The 14,486-nt window shown below is 33.7% G+C and overlaps 1 protein-coding gene across 1 annotated transcript; it reads right to left on the minus strand.

Annotated features, from left to right (window-relative positions):
• Positions 1 to 646: 646 nt before the first annotated feature.
• Positions 647 to 8,609, minus strand: TBL5 (TRICHOME BIREFRINGENCE-LIKE 5). The gene is made up of 5 exons (XM_012219238.4): positions 7,773 to 8,609; positions 2,549 to 2,741; positions 1,822 to 2,015; positions 1,313 to 1,471; positions 647 to 1,094 (listed from the first exon to the last, which is right to left on the minus strand). Exons 1-5 carry the CDS (start codon positions 8,510 to 8,512, stop codon positions 761 to 763), a joined length of 1,620 nt encoding a protein of 539 aa, XP_012074628.1. The 5' UTR covers positions 8,513 to 8,609; the 3' UTR covers positions 647 to 760.
• Between the last annotated feature and the right edge of the window lie 5,877 nt (positions 8,610 to 14,486).

A 14,486-nucleotide genomic window follows, 5' to 3' on the forward strand; every position in this document is an offset into this window, starting at 1 on the left:
GTTGAAAATTTTTTTTTAAAAAAATAATTATGTTCAAGTCTTTAAAAAAATAAATTTAATTGAAGTATTTTTTAATTTTTTAGGTGTATTTTTTAATTTTTTATGTTCAAATAATTGTTTTTTAAACCGGTTTTCAAAATTTAAAATTATGTGATTCGCCGAAAAACCGATCGGAACCGTCGGTTTTGTCACCGAACCGGAACCGGAACTGGAACCGGAACCGGAACCGAAACCGGACCTTTTCGGTTCGATTTTGATTTCAGTTTTTCTGGAACCGGAACCGCCGGTTTCGGAACCGTGGCCACCCTTAAACCCAAGGTTATCCCTTAAACCCAAGGATAACCAATGAGTCTCACTTTTATAATATTGTATCAAAATCTAGGTATTTTCAAAATGGAGCGACAATATATTTAAGTTTGCAAACTCATGTACCTAGGATACGAAGATCAAAATAAAGTAATTTTACAATAAATCGCAAAGTTAATAGTATTTTTATAATTTTATCCCTTTTTTTCTTAGCTTTTTGTAGTTTTACCCTTTTTTCTTAGCTTTGCTCACTAAACAAACAGTTCCATAATTCTAGATTTGGGTCGCTTTGACATGATCCTAACAAATTACAAGCATATGCATCATCCAACCACGATCATTGTCAAAAGATGATTTGCAAAACCATCAGTCAATTACATGAGAAAATCACTAGTATACATCATCCTGTTAAAAATATTTTTTTTTTTAAGAAAAAAGAATAGTATTTCTCTTCTTAAATCTTGGAAACTGTTTGTCCAAAAACCAGATTCGCATATATCAGCTCATTCCATGCATCAGGTACCCCCGGAAGACACCAATGGCTGCAGTCTTGCCTCCTTGTGGAAACCTTTTTCCCCGCTGTGACATTCTTGCCATAGACAGATGGATGTCCATCCTTCCTAAAATTGGTCAACCTTGTCACATTTAATAGTTTCACTGGGATTTGCATTTCTCGGATTACCTCCTCCACTATCTTCATTTTCAAAGGATAGTTATTCAGAATTGTCCCATTCAATACCGGTTCAGTTTCCCCATTACACGTCCCTCCTGAGTCCCAATCCCCACCTCTGTTCATTGCAATTCAACACACGGAGAATTTTGAAAGGAATTAGAAAACTTTAGAAAACAAAATGTTTCAATAGACAGCATCTGAGCAGTGCAGAAAGAGAAACAACAGAGATGATTTCCATTTCTCCTCTTTTTATTTTTCCACTTTCCACCCAGTTTTTTCTGTCAAAAAGTAGGTATAGTATTTCAGAAGGAAGAAAATTTAAGACAGATGTACCTGAAATGAGCTGATGAATATCCACGATAAAAGATCAACTGCTTCGCAGGATTCACATTCTCGTCAATCCACTTTCCCCAGGTTCTCAGAGCCCTTCTGTAAGCCTCAACTGCATCAAACTGAGGATAGAGATAATCACCTTCTTTATAGTAATTTTTCCTGCATTACATAGCAGTTTGTAACTATTTTTCTAGAAGGCTCATATATGTGGATAGAAGCAAACAAGACATCAAGAAATTATGATATATTGGGATCAGTAAGGATCCTAAGCTCAGTCTCTTCTGCAGCTATCAAGTCTAGAATTGTCATCAAAAGAGTATGAACATTCTTGTGTTGAATAGATGAAACAAATTGGTTTCACGTCAATTACCAAGCTCAGTCTTGCTACCATCAATATCAAAAGACAGGCAAGTGATCTCAAAATAGAAATGCAGGAAAAACATAACATCTTTTGGTGAATAAACTGACACAAAATAATGTTCAAATTATAAACAAGATTGTAGACATACCCACGTGCAGTTTTTCCATGAGTCCACCAGTGCCCTGTATTGAAAACAAGAATGTCTGCTCGCTTCCAGCGGCCTGATGTCTTATCAATTCGATCAATGGACAAAGTTGGGTTTGAGTTTCTTTGTTCATTTATTCGAACCCCTTCCCTTACAAGGAAATGTGACCTTACAAACTCCACCGTACAGTTATAATCCTGCCAAACATATATTCAGTAACTGACATTTATTAGACCATATAAATGAACAGAGAGATAAGAGTGAGAGTAAAATTATCATGATTTATTCTATAGATTGTCCACAACCAGGAAAAGAGAAATATATCACTCTCTTAGGTATTACCTAGTGCACTAGTAAAGCCTTTCAAGATTTTCTTTTACGAAGAACTGAGAAAATGACCAGGAGCCATGGCAGATGGTGTTGTGGCTTATTATATGTATAGCCGAGCTAATCTCAGTTGCTTGTATTGTAAGTTATTTTTGAAAGAGAAAATGAAAAAGGAACTTTTACTGGTGATGCAGCAGAATGAGTATATCTACATGGCTGATTGTTGTCCAATGAAAAGTTCTTACAAAAAGAAAAAAAAGTTTCTTATAAAACCAATGTACCATAGCACCTATATGCAAGCTGGCCCAAGAATATCCTCTGCATTTGTACCAAAAAAAAAAAAATAGCAACTATGTGCAGCCAATAACATCCTCAAATACCATGTTGTAAAGTCTGCAATTACCATAAATTTGAAGACATAGTAACCTCTTCCCTTTGTTATTTTGTGGCCGTGGATTTCACGCATTCTGTTCTTATCATGAAGGCCTTCTCGGAGCATGCACAGAATTGATTCAAATTGATTTCGGTTCATGGAGTCTCCAACCAGCATCAGCCTCTTACCTCTCAATCTTGTCAAGAAGTCTGTTGCATTAAACCTACAAGTGAAAAGTGAATGCAGAAAACAATTGTATTCTTGCTAAATTTGTTATGTAAATTAAACCAGGGTAGCCTTTATTAAAATTCATATGATAAATAGTGCATTTACATATGCATGCAAGTTTTTTAGTTGTAATTTTATTTCATAATAGACAACATAAAAAATTTAAATGTTCATTAAAAGAATAGGAAAAAAGTAAACAACTACTAAACAACATTATGTTTCCATAGCAGCATATTTCAATTTAATCATGCCTAATCAATACAACTCAGGCTTATTTGCTCCACAATAAAAGTTTTCTATTTTGTAACATATAGTTTAAGGACTATCACAATTAATTTTGAATTGGCTCAACCCTAGGGAAATAGTTTGTCTTTAATTCACTAATCTTGTTTTTCTTTAATTTTACACATTGAAAATGATTTAGAGTCAATTTTCATTCAAATGGGAACTTATTAAACTAGAATTTAACATTTGAAAGGCTTTTGACAAAGGTTTTTTTAAGTAATTGTACTTTATTGCGATTTGAAATGAACATTCAGGCATTTTTGGAAGAAGTTATTTTGAGTATTTTATGTCATTGAAAAGTTATTTAGTTTCCAATGGATCAAACGATTTGAAAATTTGAGAATTATAGCTAAACTTATGATGTATTGAAGTTCAAACAGTCTGTTGCCCTGTTAAGTTTGGTTGCTGGGGGCAAAAAGACAGAGATTATAGGGGCACAGGCGTTTGGCAATTGAAGCAGGTTCAACTACATGGCAGTAAGAACACTCAGGGACTTTCAGCCACCAAAAGTTGCTTTCCAAGAGGCTTTATTTTCGCTGACAGAGATCCTCCTGAAAGTTGAGGCTTGGCTGCTGAACCTCGTTTCTCTGGCACAGTATAACAGGCTAGTCTGTATGTCAAAGAGCTACAATTTGAATTGGAGCCTTGCCAATGGTCATTTTCGATTTTAGGCTATATATAAGTGTAGATATGGCTTAGAACAAGAAGAAAGTTTATTACAAAAGTGTTCTATTGTGAATTTGTGAGTTTAAACCACTCTTACATTCTCTCTCTCTCTCTAGATATTAAGCCAAGTAAATTGTTTAATTTTAAAGTATGGAAAACACCATTGGGTTGAAAGTGAGAGTATCCAATTGTTGTAATTATCTCCATATGGCTGGATTGTTAATTGCAAGGGTTTGCACTTGTGGCTATATGGTTTAATCTTCACCTAAAGAAGATTGAGTTAGTGGATTAGAACTCTCAAGGAGAGCCTCGAGGAGAGGACATAGGCTCGGAGAAGCTGAACCTCCATATATTGATTGTGCATCTTTCTTGTTCTTCCTCCATTCTTAATTTTTATTTTTCTCAAATTTATTTTATCTTCTCCAAATTTTTAAAATAAAAAATTCATACCCCCTCCCTCTCTTTCCTCTCTCTCCTTCTTGGTTGCATAATGGACAACAGTAACTTTTGAAAATTCTGAATTCTAATCTTTTGCATGATGGTAAAACGAAAACCAAGATTAATGAGAAATAATAAATGTGCACGTCACATGATAAATGGGAGACAAAGTCCAATATTTTGTCTAAAAATGAATTAACAATTACCTTGATATAATTTTTTTTTTCAAAGCAGAAAAATAGGATACAATTAAAACAATTTTACACACAGTGATCAGTGGTTATCTCATTAACCTTAGAGATTCTGATGACCTCAAAGAGCATGGAAGAAGGATTAGAAATCTTTTAAGTACTGTTATTGAAGTCGATATATATGAACCTCTACATTGCAAACTGTCATTAGAAGAGAGAACAAATTAAATCTAACTGAAACAAGTTTGAATCTAAAACTAGTAAGGCAATTTATATGGATCTGTTAGAATATCTTGTAATTATTCTAGATATCATTAGGGTTTGCAATTAGTAGTTGACTTACCATATTTGTAATTGTTTTGATTCTATTTAAACCTAATATGCTTGAGGGAACAATCAAGCAAAAGCTTAAAACCTTCTCTAATTTCTCATGATCCATTCTTCTTGCATTGCATCTAGTTTAGGACTATATTTTCAAAAGATCTAGTTGCGAAGTACATTTTCACTATTTCCATCAACATCATCTAAGGTTTGTCTTTCCTTTCTTATATCCTCCAACTTCAATGAACTAAATCTTCCTATATTAGTGCAATTTTCAGTCTATAATAAACATATTCAAACCATCTCAATCTTCCTTTTCTCTACTTTTTTTCAATAGGCGTCAATTCCACATTTCTACTGATGTAAATTCCTATATAACCCATCCTTGTATCTTTTCAAACATTCATCTTAACCTCCTCATTCCTATCATGTTGATTTTGAGTGCATGTTGTTTCTTCACAGGTCAATGCTCATCAAACATCATACATGGCCAAATCACAACCCTAGAGAACTTCCCCCTTCAACTTAACTGATATTCTGTGATATACTCTAGTAACACTTATCTGCTACAGCTTCAATGAGCTAAATCTTCCTATATTAGTGCAATTTCAGTCTTAATAACCTTAAATGTGTTTATGCATCTAGTTAAATACTCCTTTCCATTTCACATCTTCCAAGAGCTCAGGTATTGGTGAATTGGTTCGAAACTTATAGCAAAACTAGAAAGGGATATTCAAAAGCCAATGGAGTTATATACTTACCAAAAATATTATATTTAGAACAATAAGAAAATTAAAGTTAAAGAATCCTTCCCAAAAACACTAAAATTAGTCAAAAAATATTAAAATCTTTAATTCATAAGAACATAAAAATATTAATAATAATAATAGAAATTTCATATTTTAAAAATTTTATTGTTAAATATGAGAAAAATGCAAAAAAATAGTAAATTATGAAAGTCGCCGGTAACCGGTGGCTGACAGTGACCAGTCGCTGGTGGTGGTAGTTGACGGTGAAAGGTGTCCAGTGGTAGCAGATACCAATAATTAATAAATTAAAAAAATATGCGTTTATAAGATTATAAAAAATTTATCAATGTCCAGATAATGTTTTCCTTGCATGAAAATGAGAAGTCATTTTCCTTAAAAATGATTTAATTTTCCTTTGACCAGGAAAATATTTTCCGTTGACTTATTTTACTGAATGCCCCCAAACAATGGAAAATTGTGAAAAATATTTTCCTACAAATTATTTTACGGAAATAAACGGAGCCTGAAGCACATGACATCTACATCGAGACATTGAACTTTATATTTGGAACTAGAGCTTTACAACGAACAAATGTTCCTATCCGATCTCATAAAGAAAAAATAAATAAGAATCAAGACAAGGGAATATGGTGACAGCAAGATTTGACTTTTATCAGGATTCCCAAAATTATAGAATTTCCTATCAGCAAGATCTAAATTCATGAAACTTTCACTTTTATCAGGAATTCTAGAATCATAAACTTCCAAGAAATAATGATCACTTCAAACAAGTTGGTGCTTAAGAGAGTAATTAAGAGAAGAAAGAGGGTAGAAAATTGATAATTGAACTCCACTATACAAACTTATCAGATTAACAGCATAATACCACCAAGCTACTACCTCAAAAGAACAATATCACTTTCAGGTTTCAACTCCCCATTACAAGCTAGAGTAAAGAGCAATATCAGTCACAGAAAGTACTTGTACTTTTGAATACTCCTATCATCCTAATGGTAACCTAGGTAAACTCAAGAAAGCAACAGAGTTTTCTTCTTGACAAGAAAGGTGGAAGTTGAATTCAGAACTAAGAATAATGCTATGGTGTTTGATACGAAGTTTATTAATAAGAAAAAATGGCTAGACAGATATTATTGTAAAAAGGATGGTGACATTCTATACAAAATGACCGAGGCAACTAAGATGAAGGGATAGAAGTTATAAGAGGACTATTATCAAAAGTGATATAGAGAAAACCAGAATTAGCAGTTTCCAAACACTATTCAATTGTCTAATAATTCTGTTATAGGATAGTTGGGCAATGTTGAGTAAGAAAGTCATAAGCTGATACAATAAGTATCTCAAAAGTTTATTTGAAAGGGTTTGTATGGTTTCAAGAGCTATAAATAAAACAATAATTTTCAGGGTTTAGGAGTTGTCGATGGTATGGTTGGAAATAAAAAAAAGAAGAGGCAAGTCAGACTTGACAGCTTATGTTAATTTTACAGTTGTAGATCTGACAACAATTTGAAGCATATTATTCTATCTTCCATGAAAATCTGAAGAAATAAAATAAGATATGGAATTCAAAAGTTTCTTATAAAAGCAAAGGAAGTTAAAATATTCTAAAAGTTTCCTTAGAATTCCTTGTGCCACATCCAAAGTATTGTCAACATCACATCTAAGCCATGCGTAATCTTAGAGAGCTAAAAGCTTTTGAAATTTTTGTGGAATTAATACCATTTCTTTCTACTGAAGGAATTACAAGAATATATATAGAGAGATTTTGAAAGCACCTAGCTAACACTTCTTTGGAAATGAAATTCTAGGTTCGAAATTGATGGAAACAAGGAAAAAGAAATTTGAAAATAATTTGATATAGGAAAAGAAAAATTTATTATTACTAGGAAAATTTTGAGGGAAATTTTCTTGTGTAGTTAATCTTTTGCTTCTTATTCAGTGTTTAATAAGAATTCCCATATTTTGGATTACCAATTGTGATGAGATCCTTCATTTCAGACACCCTAACTACTTTAGCAACCTAGTTAATTTCTTGAGCTCTGATAAAAGAACTAAGAGTATTTGGTTTTAGTATGAAGGCATGAGCGCTTGGTGGGCGCTCTCTTCCTCTCTCTCTCCACTACAACAAGGATATACAAAAGACAGCCCTCTGTCACCATTTTGTTCCTCAATTGTTGATGTTTAAGTTGTATACATCCAAGTTCCATGTTATGGAATAGAATCATACATTTATACTCTCTCTTGTTATTAAATATATTATCTATCATGAAGAATCAAATAATTAATAATTTGTCTCAAATTTACATCAAGCAACGAAAGCAATATTAAAGATTAAACATTCATGAATAATGTACATACCTAGGAAGATCACAACCGTCAGGCTTCCATCGCCAGCTGAGATAATCAGAATCTCTCCTTCCATTGATTTCGCAATCAAAGGCCTCATCAACATAAGGACATTGACCCGGTTTATAAATTGGGTATTCCTGATCTTTCACCCAAGTTCCCATGTACAGATCACAATTTTTACCAGTTTGAATTGCCGCATTGTTATCCGAAGCAGAATCAGAAGCCGGATCTTCCTTGTCTTCACGAGAGATCTCACCGCTCTTAGTTGACTCTGTCGTTAAGTTTTTGCCATTTTGAATAGCGCTATTATTACCAAGAGCAGAATAAGAAACTGGGTCTTCTCTTATTTCGCTAGAAATCTCCTTGACATTAGTTGTCTCTATCGTTGTATTTGGAATAACTGTTGTCTCTATCGCTGTATTTGGAAAAGCTGTTGTCTCTATCGTTGTATTTGGAAAAACTGGAGATATTGGCTGGAGGGTGGTTGCGCCAATGAGCTCAGAATCAGAAATAGGGATTTCATTCTCTTCTCCGACAGAAATTGGAGGTATTGCTTCGCGGGTCAGTGATTCTTCAGTGGAATTCGGTATGGAAAGTTGAAGAGCAGTTTGTGGAAAGAAATCTCTGTAAAGTGAAAGAGAAGGCTCGAGAGCGCGTTTGCTGAAGAGGAAAATGGTTAAGAGGAACAAGACAATGAACAATAAAGTCGTTAATGTGTAACGGTTCTTCAGTGAAGAGGAATTTGCCATTCGGTGAATGGGCAAACCATTGTTTTCTTGGTCTTTTATTTTGTTCCGATATTATGACATGGGATTCACCAAAAACCAAACACCGACAGGATCGAGATTGTGCTAAATGATTGATGACGTTTTCTTAAAACGTATTCGAATCTATGAAGCTTTCAATTAGCATATAATAACTAACTAAATAATAAAGTGCTAGCTACTTAAATCCAGTATATTTATAAAAATAAAACAAAAGCAATAATAATTTAAATAATGATGCAAGTAAACAATTAATGTAAGTTAAATTAAAATTATCACATATAAAAAAAAATCCATTTAAAATCAAATAAAATAACATTAATTATTAAAAATACAAAATAAAATTAGAAAGTTAGGATTAAAATGAATAAATAAATGTAATATAACGGAACATAGAAAAAGAAACTTAAATCATAAAGACAATCAAAATCATTAATTGGTATACCGCCTCTAGGTGTGAGTCTACAAGTGGTGCGTAAAGAGTTATAACAGGCACGTAAGAATGTTACGTACCAGTTAATATCTTGTATTGAAACGACCTAGAAAATTATTTTCAAAAATTTTCATTTAAAAATTTAAATATAAATTTTAGCCAATTATATTATAGGGCATTATTATATTTATAATAATAATGCCAATGTATTGTGAATTTATTTAACAAATTTATCGTAAATATATTTTATATTTGCTAAACCAAATCCTAAATTAAACAAAATCCTTTGAAAAATCCATAAATTAATTGAAAAACCAAGCTAAAACCATGATTTGAACCAAACAAAACTCGAATCGACCCAAACCCCATCAACCAATTAGAAAATTCTAGAAAAAGAAAAAGAAAAAAAAAAGAGAGACTCAGCGTCTCTCTCTCTCTCTCTCTCTCTCTCTCTCTCTCTCTCTCTCTCAACAGCCCCCCTCCCCTTTCTTCACGTTTTCCCGCCAAACTACTATTGTATCCGGTGAGTGAGGGCTCTAAAATCATCTATTTATTGCAAGGCGTTTGATTCAAGCCTTGGTTTGGGTGATTTGAGCCCGTATTGAGAGAAATCTCAACCGAAATGGTCGGCATCGCCGCAGCAACTTCCCCGGCAATTTCACGCCATTTCTGGCGACTTGAGGCTTTGAGGCAGGTGTCGATCAACTCCTCTCTTCTTCCTCTTTCATTTGATGGCCTTCCCGCCGACTGACGTAGCCGAAATTAGAAAACACAAAATGGGTACCACCGAACCTTTCTGGCCAATTTCCGACCAAATAGTTCGCACCCACCTTGATTTGATCACGTATTAGTGATCATCTCGTTGAAATGAATAAAATGATGTATTGTTTATTAATTTTGGTGAAGGTTTGATTTTTCGGCCACCTTGCACGACTAGTGAGTAGTGTTAGATAATTTGCATCATCCACCTGCATTTGCATCCATGCATACATAGCTAAATTCTAGACATGCATTACTCATTAAATTGTTATGTTATGTTGCATTATTTGTTGCTATTGGAAATGATTTTACTAGTTGTGATGTGCTTCATGTTTGCTTTGCTTGTGTGGAGTTGGGATGAAGTGGGTCACCGTTGGATTTGTGAGGGCAGTCGATGATACTGTCAGCCATGTATGGGAAGATCAGCGCTCTAGTATGCATCTGATGATATATGATATGAAAAACCACAGGGTGGCCTCCTGTTGGTGTGGAAAGGAAAGAGAGTATAAAAAAAATGAAATGAGAAGGCTGGTCAAGCGAGGTTGAGACCGGTTGGCCATGTATGGGGGATCGGCTCCCTGGTGCACACGTGATGAGAGGGTGGGCCATGTGTGAGGATGGCTCATCGGGGGTTTGGTGACGCTACTGACCAATTTCCACGTGATGTGATTATGTGAAAGTGTTAATATTTTGTGATTGCTATTGTTTTGTCATTTGTGTGATAAATTGCATGATCATATAAGTAGTCGAAGGACTAGATTGATTTATTCATGCATTTGTGTGATAGGTGGGATGAAGAACCCTAGAGAACCAATGGAGTCAAAATACAAATGTAAAAAAAATTATTAAAAGTTGTAATAAGCATATAAATGAAAAAGACCGTAAATTATGGAGTTCCGCAATTGTATTCCAAATGGGTTGTAATGAATAATATGGGTATATATATTAATTATATGAATCGCATTTTGTTACGTTTGTGAAATATAATTAACGGGCCTAAAGCCATGACTATGATTAGAATATATGCTTACTACGAGCCTAGGAGGCCTTAAGCCCACCCAAGTCCTAGTGCCGGTCCAGCCCTTGGAAACAGGTCATGACAGGTATGAACAAGAACAAGTTTCCAATATTTTTTTGGACAAATATCACTCAAATAAGATACAAAACTTAGATTTTTTTATTCAAATCGATGCTCAATTAGTTATTCATAACCCAACTTCATTTTTATAATAAGAATTAAAATTAATTGATTTCTTATGACGGAAATTATATCTTCATTATTTACAACAAAAAAAGAGCTTTAATTAATTGTTTTAAACAAAAGAATTAGATTCCAACTTTATAAAAACAATAGAGAACAAAGCACATTGGTTTAGATTAGATTTTGAGTTTGCAAACTCTTAAAATCTAAACACTTACTAGATCTATTCTCTTATTCTTATAAATCAAAGCATATAAACCATAAATATAAATGATAAGATGATTTGATGCTCTCGGTTTGTGATTCTTCATACCTTTTAATCGATTCTCGAAAGAATTCTCATTGGTAGATAATCCAAGACATCACAACTCCTTCGTATCAAGAATTCGCTGTTCTTCTCCCAAAATCCTTCTCTAGGTGATGGGTTCCTCCCTTTTATTTTTTCCTTTCTCTGCTGTGTATTTTTTTTTAAGTTTCTCTTCCTTCATTTCTGCTGTCTCTGTAACAGAATGATTTTTCTTTTAGTGTCGGTAATAGTGATTTACCGGTCTGTGAATAGTACCATCGGTCCGGGACTTGGTATTATTTTAGTCCGAAAAAATTACTATGCATAGTTAATATTTTATTTACTATTTTTGGAGCATGTTTGCATGATTTAGGTGGGTAGAAAATATTTAATGAATATTTTTGGAAAGTTTATGTATTAAATGCATAATATTTCTAGTGTGGTATATTAAGAAATAAATGAGGAATTATTTTAGTGGAGTTCATTTAATTAATTGGTGGAGTTAAATAAGAAGTAGAAGAGATTTATTTGAGGAATATTTAGAGCCATTGGATGAGATTACTTAGGACTTGATCTTAGCTACACATTTGACATGAAATTTGGAAGTCAAATTTGACTTTGGCACTTAAAGTAAACACCACAACACTTTTTGTTTTCTTCTCTTCTCTTCTCCACGCCATTTCCATCTTCTTCCTTCTTCTTTCATTTTCTTCATTTTTTTACCTCCAAATTTACCACCAAACTAGCTAATTAAACCATAGATTAGTACTTAATCCTTAAGAATTAAGAAGTAGAAGTTGAGTTTGGTGATTAAAAGCAAAGAGAAGTGAAGTTACCATTGAAGCAAGTAAGTTGTGGTTTTTGAGTTTTGTGAATTGTTAAGTAGAATTCATGGTTTAGACATGTTATTGATGCATTAAATCATGCTCCAACTATTTCTTTCGTCAAGTTTTGCTTGTAATGTTGATTTTTCATGCTTTGAAGAGGTTGGAGAACCATCCTCAAAGGAGTAAGGCTTTCCAAGCTTATTCAAGCTTGTTAATAAGGTTAGTGCAATCATAATTTCACTTGTTTAAGTTGTTTTACATGGTTAGGGTTTTGAATATATTTTGGGAACTTTGTATGTTTTGTTGAAATTGCTGAATTTTAATATGAGATGTGTTCTGCCGTGGGATTGGAACTCATTTTTGACCCCTTTATACTTCCCATTTGTTTCTGACTTCTTCATGAAAGTTGTATCTCTATTACTCAGCTTTCCAAAACATATTCTTATGTCTAATTCCAATACTTGTAGCTCAACTTATGATTTAAATACCAAAACTGGTTCTGTTATGATGTCTTACCTGTCTATCCGAAATGATTGTCCATTTTGACCACTCAAATGGCAAAATAACGTTTTATGTTCTTCATAAAAGTTATATCTTTACTTCTTATCTTTCCAACCCATCCTCTTGTGTCCAAATTGGATATACATAGCTCAACTTATGGCTGAAACACCCAAACTGACTCTGTTGTGTCGGGCCACATGCATTACTAAATTGAGTGCCCATTTTGACCACTATAATGACAAGATTAGGTTCTGAGTTCTTCATAAAAGTTGTTTCCCTGTGTCTTGATAATTCTCTCGTTCTGGATTGGTTTCATTTGAGTGTTTGGTGAAGTAGGAATTCAAGAAACATTGGACTTGGTTCTGCTGAATCAGGTCTGATCTGTTGGTCTGTGTTCTGAGCTTTTGTTTGCTATCTTACTGTGTGATCTGGGCTGTGGTCCCTTCTGAACATTTGTATAATTTTGTCTTAGCTTTCTAATGAATCTGATTTCATTCAATTTGGAGACCCATAAGTCAACTTATGTGTTAAAAACCCTGCAAAGGTCAAGTTTATGAAAATGCTGAAAAGTTCTTGATTTATGTACTTTTATACTATCTTAAGTATATATACATCTATAGTGTTTTGAGTAAAAATTTTGAACTGATGAGTACTAAATGAAGAGGTTTTGATTAAGAATTATTGCTTTTGTGAAAGAATGATTTTGATTTGGGCTCTACTATGCATGATTGAGACGTGGTATGATGAGATGGATTTTCTTATTGTGAAGCTATGATCATATGCTAGGGTTATCAGCCCTTATAAATAGGCGGACGCGCTTATTTGTGTGATGGGGTGGTGCTTTCATAGGCCATGGTGGTGCTTTCATAGGCCACGATTGTGTGATGGGGGTGGTGCTTTCATAGGCCACGGTGGTGCTTTCATAGGCCACGAGTATGTGATGGGGGTGGCGCTAATATAGGCCACGATCAAATCTGCTTATGTTCATTCTGCATGAGTACGAGCCTCAACAAAAAATGAAATTTTATTGTTGCTATAAAAGAATGAAGACATATTTGTATTTATAATCTTCTCATTGCTTTCAAAGTATTTGAATTAAATGAATGCGATTTCGGTATTTATATAGTTGAGTAATTTCAGATTTGACTTGGCTTTTCTATTTAATTTAATTGTTGGTTATTTAGCACCACTGAGTCTTCCACTCAGCGCGTTGATTTTTATCACGCGCAGGTTAGGAGCGGAGGGTGTTCTTCAAGACCAGAGGACAAGCATCAGAGTAGAGATCACATTTTGGGTAGGATATTTTGTAAATGGTGATTTTTGGCATGTATATAAAGATTGTATTATGGAGGTTGTATATAATAAGTTTATAATGTATTAAGAGTTATGATTATTGAAGGAAATAACATCTTATTATATTTTTGGTGTATGATGATTATATATTCCTTGAAAGGAATGTGTTTAGACTATGATGCGTATGTTGATGGATATTTAGAAGTGCTTGTGGTATGTTATGTTGAATTGGAGTTTTGGGGTTTGGAGAAAATTGGAAGTGTGTATATTTTCTTTGTGTGGCAAGTTAATTTTTAGGGGAAACTCTTGCGAAATTTTCGTAGGAATTTCCTTAAATATTATTTTCGTTAACAAAAAAAAAAAAAAACAAAACAAAATGTTAATTACTTGCCTCCTTATGAAAATTTAACCACTTCTAATTTGTGATCTAGCTTTAATAAGTGACATAAGATGGTGCTCCGGCACCGATTGTGGCATCCGCCGTCTGGTTCTTCGGGATTGGCCGGTGGGTGTTACAGTCTCTCTTTTTCTTTTCGTATTAAGTTCCTCTTATGTCCTTCTCTTGTATTTTTTAGCCTCTCAGGTTATAAGAATCTCCTTTTTTTCACTCCCCTTGGACTCCTCTTGTCTCTTTAATTCTTATCTCTTCTTTTTTCTTA

The sequence above is a fragment of the Jatropha curcas genome, chromosome 8 (assembly GCF_041381405.1).
Source record: "Jatropha curcas cultivar XTBG-Jc1 chromosome 8, XTBG_Jcur_1.0, whole genome shotgun sequence".
NCBI lineage: Eukaryota > Viridiplantae > Streptophyta > Magnoliopsida > Malpighiales > Euphorbiaceae > Jatropha > Jatropha curcas.

Bases quoted from the DNA above. Each gene is read 5' to 3' on its own strand.
- TBL5 (XM_012219238.4), bottom strand. From the start codon at position 8,512: ATGGCAAATTCCTCTTCACTGAAGAACCGTTACACATTAACGACTTTA. The intron at 1,472-1,821 runs GTATGTCTACAA...TATGTAATGCAG, and splicing joins CATGGAAAAACTGCACGTGG to GAAAAATTACTATAAAGAAG. The intron at 1,095-1,312 runs GTACATCTGTCT...TGCAATGAACAG, and splicing joins TATTCATCAGCTCATTTCAG to AGGTGGGGATTGGGACTCAG.